Source organism: Chelmon rostratus, chromosome 13 (assembly GCF_017976325.1).
Source record: "Chelmon rostratus isolate fCheRos1 chromosome 13, fCheRos1.pri, whole genome shotgun sequence".
NCBI lineage: Eukaryota > Metazoa > Chordata > Actinopteri > Chaetodontiformes > Chaetodontidae > Chelmon > Chelmon rostratus.
In genome coordinates, this window is record NC_055670.1 from 13962354 (window position 1) to 13972449 (window position 10096).

Sequence of the window (10096 nt, forward strand, 5' to 3'; positions counted from 1 at the left end):
CTCTTAGATTGGCAAACAAAGTCAGTCCAACCAAATGTTGCAGCAGTCCTTATTGTTGAGTCAGACTGAAATATCTAACGGCAAATCCATGAGTTGGTTAATGTTGTTAGGAACCACCTGGATCACTTTGCATTGTGACGGACAGAAAAGTTGCACCTTGACGTTTAACAGTCTGGCTCCATTCACGGGTTCTCCAGAGCTCCGGCACCCGCCAGTTCTGTGCCCTCGTTAACTGATCTCCTTTTCTCTTTCTTCTTCTTCTTTTTCTTTTTTCGCTGTGCCATTTTTGCCACCTGGATGTCTTATTAAATTGACTTTTTTTCGTATTCTAAACCAATCAGTAGACACACGAGAGCATCCTCTCCAATTTTAAAAAAAGCCTCACATGAGAGGGGCATCAATTAATTTGGAATATTTCTTATTGCTCATTAGAATATTCTTATTTTTTTGTTTGGAGCACTTTCACGGTGTCCTGATAAAACCGCTTTTTAAATGACTGGAAAAACGGTCCACGTGATGCGTTCACGGAAAACAACGAAAAAAAAAAATATCTGCGAGTTCCAAAACAATTTAAATGCAAACAACTTTAACAGAAGCATGCCATCAATTAAAAAATACTAATGAAATATTAATTTAAAAAATATATGTTCCTTTCTTGTCCTCATGATAACATCATTTATTACGTTTCAATCACATTACAGCAGATACAGAGATTTTCACAACAGCAAAATAATACAGGCTATGAAAAATAAGAGGCTGAGAGAAAGAAAAAAAAAGACTCTAAGTCTACATTACCAACATGTATAACTTATTTAACCACAGGTATCATGAATGTAGCAGTGATCAATAACGTCATAAAGTTTTGGTAGCCTACAGCTTTGATAAAGTACAAAATACATATTTTTTTCACTGACAAGGATTATTATGCCAGTATATGCTACACAAGAACATTTCATGTACAGATTCTCGATATCTTTCTTTACTAACAGTTTAGGCTACTTAACAGAAGAGAGTTCGCTTTTTTTTTTCTTTAAACACTACTTAGGAATCAGATTTTATCTATTTTGTGTACATCCAATCACTATCACCAATAATTATGTACACTATATTCATAATTACAGTGTTTTCTTACTTAACAGTGTGGAAACAAGGCGCCCAAACCGATGACAGAACAGGGTAGTCAGTAGTGGAAGAATTTACATTGTTTGGCCTTTAACTGTGGAGATGACAGTCCTTTTCGTCTTTTTTTATTTTTAATGATTAACCTGTAGATAGATAGATAGATAGATAGATAGATAGATAGATAGATAGATAGATAGATAGATAGATAGATAGATAGATAGATAGATAGGCTTTTCATTGTTTTAACTGTGAGGATAGAAACTGTAATAACCAATGTCCTTTGTGCAGTTTTTCTCACACTCTCTCGGTGTCAGCAGCTCTGATTTTAACGGGGACACTGTCTCTGAAACCGGCGTGGCAGAAGGTGAGATCCGTCTCCTTTTGGCCTGTTCAAAGATGCCAGAATCGCTCGAGTCGATGGACTTAATGGAGGACGGCGTCTCTATCCAGTTCGACTCTGATGTCATGTCTTTGGGTTTGGTCTCCTCCGAGCCGCCGATCGGTGACCGCTCCGTCGGGATGGAGTCTCCCTCCTCGGCCAGGTAGTTGGTGCCCGCTCTGCCACCGATAGAGTTAGTGGGCCAGCAGGAAAAGACCGAGCTGGATTTGCTGTTCACGCCGCAGTACTGCGGTGGCGTGCGTCCTCCCCAGCCTGACGGGTCTGCGTAATAGCCAAGAGGCCGGTTGGAGCAGCCTGCAGTCGGCAGGGGAAGAGCCTTCACTCCGGCCGCTGCGTAGGACAGCAAGGTGGCCGCGTTACCGGCGAAATCAGCGGCGTCGTATGCCGAGGCAGCAAAGTCCAGTCGGTTGTTGGCAGGGGTGACAAACCATCGCTGCGGGGGGGTGGCAACAGTGGGCTCCTCGGTTTGCTGCGGGGATAGCAAGCTGTTGCCGAGTGGGACGCTGCGCTCCGTGCCAGGACCAGTCCCCATGCCAGGGTGAAAGCGAGATTTGGCATAAGTGCTGACAAATTGGTCCTGCAGGAAAGAGCTAGGCATGGCATATCTCGCACCCGGCACGATCTGTGAACGCGGAGAGTCACCCGGTGATGGAGTTAGGCGGTCGATGTCGCAGCCTGTGTAGACACTGAAAAGATGGAGAGAAAAACAGAGAAACAATTCAGTCACCGAGCTGCGCGCTACGGCCGCTCCTCTAACAATCAAAGAAATGTAGGTCAGTATCTGCTTCAGCAGTGACTTTATCCAGCAGATTCTCTCATCATTTATGACATAAAAGTTATCTTTACGCAAAGTGGTCAAAACTGGCCTGCTGCCTTATACAAATTTAAACGCACGCAAAGTATCATTTCCAAAAATCCCCGCTTTGTTCAGCTGTTCAACATCTGAAACCTACGGATCAATATGAAAACTGCTCCTTTATCTGCAATTACTGTCAGTACAAGACAAGCCGAGCCACTGAGTGAGGAATATCAATTCTGTCATCAACAGACTATAAAGGAATCATTTTAACTTTCATCTCTAATATTGTGGAGTTTTTTTTAATTAAATATTGGAATTTTCTGCCAGTTAAGTTAAAAATCCCCTGCGTCAGTTTCAGTCCATTCAAAAGCACAAAAGCACACATTTTTAGGACCATGTTCGCTTCATTTTCGAAACCTTCTGAGCCCCTATAACTGCGATAACAATTCACCAAATCCTCAGCAGAATCATAAGAGTACATTTAAGATTTTTAATATGAGGTAACCTGATTTTTAATGAAGACTTTATATATGCTAGAATTACAGCAACATGCAATAAATCAAAGAAGCCGCAATTAACAAAATTACAATCGAATAAATGTGTAAAAAAAATGCTCAGAGGAGAGAAAACCTTACGTGTCATAGTTGTCCCGAAATCCTTTAGCAAACGGATTGTGATCAATCTTCAACTGCGTAATCTGCGGAAAAATAAGGCACCGATTAGAAAACAAAGATCAGCGCACTGCAGCGTCCGTCTCCAAAACACTATTTCTTATTTAGTATTTAATTTTTTGTTTGTTTGTTTGTTTTTGTGAGATATAGACAGCAGGATGAAGAAATCCCCAATCATGCAAGAATCTGAGCCTTTCTGTCTTCAGTCCCATTAAAATCCGCTTCGTTTGACTTTGTTTCAAAATAAATAAGTAAAATAAAAAGTATTGTAAAATGTAGAAAATTGTGCTCTTTTTTTTAAATAATAGTGAACTTGTTAAAAACGGATCAGAGCATGGTTTGAGGGGACATTTGCAGCAGTGTGGTGTCACATGAAGCGCTCGTACGTCGGTATTCTGGTAAGCTGTGACGGCGATGAACTGCGTTTCTGTGAAGGTGAAAGTCTGGACTCGTCCTGGTTGGCTGGTGTCCTCTGTCCCATCCTCGTTTACTTCCACCACATGGAGCCTGGGCTGGTACTTGTGGAGAGACTGGAGAACCACCATCTGGAGATTCAACGAAAGACGCGCGTCTGAGACTGAGCTTCAAACTTTGGATGCATGATTAAAAGCAGACACTGAACTCATTTAGTTCGATCTTGTCATTTTTCTCACTGGTGCTGTTGCTGTAAATGATTCAGACAGTAAGATAGCAAACTATGCCAGATGGAAAATAATTAGTAGGATATAATAAACAAGGAAGAAAATGGAAAAACGTTGCTTTCTTCCATCTTGTATTACATAAATAATCCATAAGAATATTTGGATGTGATGCTGTCTCACCTGCCCCGTGTTGTTGGAGGCACCTTTGTTGTTTGTCAGCTTTAGCTTTCCAAATGATATTTCTTGACGCATCCAGTGCGCACCAGTATTTGGTGAGTCCGGATGCATATAAACCCTGTTTCCTAAAAGAATACGCAAAAATACAGATAAATTAAACACATAATAGATGGTTTGTTATTTAAAATAAATTACTTTGACAGGATTTCTTAAATTTGACCTTTTTAAATACACGCAGTGGCCAAATATATCGAAAAAAAACATGTTGTGGAATTAAAACGTTAATTGTGGAATAAATAGCGGAATAAATGAATTATAATACCTATTACATTTGTGTCTGCCTTCCCACATGGCACCCACTTGCCTCCTTGAAATCGCCAGTGATTTGGATCAGCAAGTATAACATCCACAAATATATTGTAGTGCGCAGTTGGGTCGAGGCCAGAGATGTTGAAGCTTAAAAACGGGAACATTCGTCTGTGGAAAATAAAGGAGCACAGATTAGGAAAACGCCTCTCGTGACTAAAAAAAGGCACAAAAATCAGATCAGATTCCTCGTTTTTTTCTTTCGAGCTTGCCTTGGTGCGATGCCAAGTCCCTTCTCCTTTTTATTTGGGGAAATATTGATTCGATGTTAACACACGTCAATTCTGTACCGCGGAAGCAAAAGCTTCGCGGTGATGTAGCCAGAAAATGGACTAATTCTGCGAGGAGTGTGACAGATTGGCCGCGCTCACTGTGCGCGCACTTACCGTCCTTGCTTTGTGATGATCATCTCTGTTTGGTGCCTGTGAAACTTCAGCCACAGGGCCCTGTTGCACAGGTACACCTGCGCCTTCCCCGGAACCAGTCCTGCCTGCGCCGTGGAGAACTGGTAAAAAGCCCCTCCTTGGTAAGTGTGTCCATACTGTTGCGCATACGGGTAGCCCGCAGCCGGGTAGCCTTGCGGAGACGTGTTGCTCAGAAGGCTGTTGTAAGCTCCATTCGTTATGACCGGGTGATGGGCCATATAGCGGCTGGGACTTCCAATAGAGAAAGCCGGATGCGCTGGTCCATGCTGGCTCGGGTAAGGGAACATGGCACTGGGAGCTGCTGAGATTGACTGTGGCTGGGTGGATGGAGAAAAGATGCACCTTTCTCCTGCAGATCCATCGAAATTATGACGGATGTCAGAGACTCCGTGAAGATCAGGAGAGAGTTTGCCCCTCTGGACGTCCCCTGATGCGTCCTTTGAGTCGGGAAAATTGTCTGCCTCTGACTGATTCGTCATCTCCCTGGAGTTTTTTTTCAGAGGTGAACTTCTCTCCAGGTTGTCACTTGCACATATAATAGGATGGTCCTGCAACGAAAGCTCTGATCCATCGGAGCTCGAAAAGCCACTGCCCACATTCATAAATTTCTTGGAGAGATCACTCCCGGGCGAGATGCAATTCTCGACCTGCATAGCTCGATAGGAAGCCACTATTAGCTCAACATATATCACAGGCTTTTGCACACGCCTTTCCTAATCTAACACTATGAAAACGCCTTGCTATGACTTGAAGTACCGAAGGCGGCAAATTAGCCAATTGACACCATCCTGCAATCAGGAAGGGTTTTCTTTCCATCACTCTCCCTGCTTTGCTAATGAAACAAGTGCCGCCATTGGTTAACTCAAGGCTGTAATTTAATTAGACAGCTCTTAATTAGGACAATCTGTGGAGCGCTGTGAGCAAAGTGATTTGTTTGTACTGTGACATGGGCCTATATTTGCGTAAAACATATGGACACGGACTCTTTCTTGTAATCTTTATGAACAAAAACACACAGTAAAAAATAAAGATAAAAAAGTATGATGTTTGATCTGTCAGCTGCAGCGTCAGATGCGTTATTTACCTATTTATCCGCGTTATTTACCTATTTATGTGCTATGAGTGCCAAAGTATGTCTGCCGAAGAAACCAAGATATATTATTAACACACCAAAAATGACAGTCCATGACAGGCAGCGCATCTGATGCCTTAAAATGTTTGTGATATAGCGTGAAATCATGGCGTCCCACTGAAGATGTGTTTATGAGTCCCAGTGCTGGTTAATATTTCATGCCCTAAAGTTATGAACCAGCGGGCTGATAACAGGGCTGCTGCAGCAAATGCATCTCACAGAAAGTAAAGGAAAATCTCAAGACACCAAATATGTTTGGTGCTCTGATTTAAGATTGTTTTAATACAATTCAATAACAACAATCTGTCTCTTGGCGAAGTTATTTTAAGAGTTGGAGGCTCATTAAAACTCACATTAAGCCTGACTGGTTGTACATAATGAGATGTGTGGAATGGAAAGCAGTCCTCACAAGATTATATCCAAATAAAGATCAAATTTGATGTCAGCAGGTCTCTGAAATAATGAACAATTAGAACAAAGAGTGAAGTTTTTTGTTAGTTCGGTAACTAAGAATTAAAGTAGAGAAGATAGGATCCTCAAAATGTTCCATCATGTAATTAGACATTTCCAAAGCCACGCCAAGTCCTCACTGCAGTGTCATGAAACTTTGTCAGGATGATAAATAAAGTATTGGAGAAGAAGTTAAAGTGACTCAATCCTTAGTGCAATATAAACACCTTCCTGTTTAACGACCTAACAAGGTTATTACCACGTTAACACAAACTATAATCCATCCTGTGATTGTGAGAGGGCTTTTTTCTATATTGCACTGGATCACTGGATACACCTGAACAATAAACTCAGTAGAGGTGACAACACCATAGTTTTTTCGGTTTATGGAGATTTATTAAGCTGCATTATATTAAAAGGTGTAAACATTAGAAACAACCTTTTGATATAAAGCAGTCCAGCACAACATCACTGACACAGCCTCAAAAAGTGGTTATTCCCACTTCAGTGAATATTTTTTGGTTTAGTTATACTGCCGAGCCATTACCCAGCAAGTCTGAACCAGACAAGGTTAAGAGTCGACCGATGGAGGCCTATTTCAGTGGTGGGTACATCCACGAGTTTGTATCTCTAATGAACAGCCATGAATCTCTGAAGCTAACAAGAGGGGTCATTACAGTAGAGCTATAGGGTCCAGCAATCTATTCCTGTGAAACATGCAAGCACAGGCTTGTCTGTGCCCAAGCAAAGGAGGCCACTCTCTGCTCTCCTCATTACAGGATTATGGTTCACTTCCATCGCTGATCTTTAATAAGCAACATGGGCTTGTTTTTCTTTTTCCCCTCAACAAACCAATTGTTGAACACCCGTGCAGCGACTCAGTTTGTTTCCCCAGGTGCTCTGGTGCCTATCTATCAGACTAAGTCCTGTTTTTCTATTGGCTCAGCTTGCTAGTGGACATAACCAAAGAGGGGCTGAAGGTGGGGGCTGATGTGTTGTGCCCGTGGCCAGCCTCGTCCCTCGGGGAGATTCAGTGCAGGTTAGGATCTCTGCCACCAGCCTTGTACAAACTCCCCATTGCCCAGCTGAGCTTAATGCACCAGGTCCCCATGAACAGCATTCATGCTGTTTCCGCTCCAAAATGTTTATACTTTTTAACTTCAATTCAAATTGGATGCAAATATCTGCAGTTTGTCAGTTGATATCAGTTGAATATCCCTCAGTAATCTGTGAAAATACAAAAATAAGCATAAAAAGACATTTTTTAATAAAAACGCTTCTGTTGTTTGTTCATAAAACAACATGCTTTTTTTTTTCTCTTTCTTTTTTTTTCCAAGCGATGTATCACCATTTTTTTATTGTTGTGGCAAAGAAATCTGCTTGCCACCTGGGTCTAATCTAATCAATGTGAATGACAAGGAGAGAAAAAGCCTGAAAGTGAGCACCAGCTTAGGGACTTTACCTAATGCCCAGCACTGTCACTTCAATGATATGATCACAGCACACAAAATGACAACAAAATTATAGCCAGCAAGGATATGGGGACATAGTGTGCTACTCCAGTCAGGTGAAATTGCTTTTTCCGACTATGAAATGGCTTGTCTCTTGTCGGATGGGTAAACATTTCCTTGTCAGGCCAGTAATAAGGAATGAGGCGCACTGGGCTGAGCTAAGAGGATAGAGCCAAGGTTATTTGGGATTCATGACAGGTAGTGGCTTATATTACAGCAGCACTAAAAATTTCATGGGAATGCATTTAAGATGGCCTTTAAGTTATTTATATGTTGTTTGCCAGACGTCACATTGCAATTTCCATCAATAAATCAAAGTGAAGTATTTCCTCCGTTCTTCCTGGCTCTTTGATTAGAGCAAAAACAAAAAAACAAAGCCCGTATTTATCTTAAGTCTTTAATTAACTAGCATGACTAATCTGACCAAGTGTGGTGGTGCTTTGTGCCATGCGAACATAACTATCGCCCCCTGTGGCTTCCTGCCATCAGTGATCTGCTCTGTCAGAGGGAATCAGGGTGCTCTCTAACAGAAAAGACAGCTGGAGGCCTGCTAAGGGGCGGAGTGGACAGTTGTGGCTTTTAAACCCTTATTAGCCGTCCTCCCTGGACACACAGAGACACGCGTCTCCGCAGAAGTGCACTCCTACACCTGCTCATTATTGATGTCCTTTAAGGGTCGCCCATGCCAGACCAGACCCAAACTGTGATTCTTTACCACAAAGCTCACAGCAAATTAACCTCAGGACAGGTGATGATGACGTTCAGTGGAAAGGCAAGGGCTCCTGTGCAAAGACCTGCACCTCGAGACGATTCACCTCATACAAATGTTCATGCATGTGCTTCTTTATCTCGAGCAGCGATTTTAGCTGATTAAAAGCCACCAGTTTATTTCTCTGTTCCTACAATTTTTAACCCCATCCCCATCCTCCCATTACTTTCTTATTAAGTCACACTGCTTACAAATGCAATTTAGCCCTTGCTACAGTTTGCAGAAATATAAATGGCAGAATAACACAATTTTTATTTGAATTCTTTTTTAATACTTTGATACCATTTGTTTCACAGTGCATTTATTCAGTGAATCCAGTTCAGTTAGTCTTTTGTGATCTCACTGCATACCACTCAAATCCACGGCATGTTTTTTTATTATTATTATTATTATTCAATCTGCAGTTTGCTGCAAGGTCCTAACCACAGTCCTGTGCGAGCATCATTAATTTGATGTTCCCGTAACATGGTAAAGCACACGTTGTTGCAAGTTATTTTTATCTTTCTATTCCTGTCAGTTGTTTCTACATCACAGCATAATGACAGTACGGTAATTAACACACCCCTATGGAAATAATCATTCGATGGGAGAATGAACCATGAGCTATCCGCACTGCTCAATTTGAGCTTCCCCCCTCAAAGCAAACTAAAAAAAATAAGAAACCTGGAACAATATGAACACGCATGATGGTACATAAAATCCACGCATAATTATAAATGTGTGAATTTTGTCTCCTACCAATTCTTTTAAGTAACACTTGTGAAATAGTTTAATCCTCTGGGTGCAGTCCCTGAGAGTGGTGCCTTCAGCTGCTCCATGCTCTCTGATGTGTATTATTTGGCTAAACAAATGTTGAGGATATAATGTCAGGAAGCACAAAGTTAGCGGAAAGGCTAATGTCCCTACGAAAACTTCTTTTATCACCTGCTACTGACCCGTTATCAACTGTTTGGTTCGTCGCTAGTCTCTTTAAAATTTAAAGAGCCCGTGTGACCAGGGGAGTGCAGCTGGGGTTTGTGACCATTTTGTTACTTCTGCTGCCATGCACTGTCAGACGTGTGCAAGTGAAGAACATGGCCACTGTCCCCGCTAAGCCCATGGCATGAAAAATTCAGACTAACTCTACTTTTTAAGCCATTTCTGATGAAAAGCACACAGAAATGAAACTGACTTATGCCAAATGAATATCATTGAATGGCTGTGATTGTGAGGCTGATGTTTGTAACTTTGAAATTATTTATAAAACATCAGTTCCATTTTAAGAGGAGCCATGCCACGAAGTGTGCACTTACTCCTCCGAGAATCCTCCGAGGTTTCCCGACCACTATCAGCATAAACCTGGACAATAGGAAACAGAAGGCTCCGGTGCTGTAACTTGTGCTTTGCCTTTTGTGATGTGAGCCTTACGTTGCTTAGACAGGAGGAAAATAAGCACTAATTACCCAGTCACAGCTGTGTATCGTTTAATCGATAACTAGCCTGACACGATGCTGAATATTTAATCTAAAAACAACAACTCAGAAACCTGCTATCTGATTAATCAACATCCGAGATTTGGCACCTAATACATGTTTAATTAAATCCATGACAAACTGGTGACTGACCTGCAACAGAGGCACTTTTAAAATAAAGC

General features: G+C 41.7%; 1 protein-coding gene across 1 annotated transcript; it reads right to left on the minus strand.

The window, feature by feature from the left end:
* Positions 1–1364: 1364 nt before the first annotated feature.
* Positions 1365–5254, minus strand: tbr1b (T-box brain transcription factor 1b). Its single transcript, XM_041950143.1, has 6 exons — positions 4563–5254; positions 4133–4287; positions 3814–3935; positions 3379–3537; positions 2957–3018; positions 1365–2208 (listed from the first exon to the last, which is right to left on the minus strand). Exons 1-6 carry the CDS (start codon positions 5252–5254, stop codon positions 1365–1367), a joined length of 2034 nt encoding a protein of 677 aa, XP_041806077.1.
* Positions 5255–10096: the final 4842 nt, after the last annotated feature.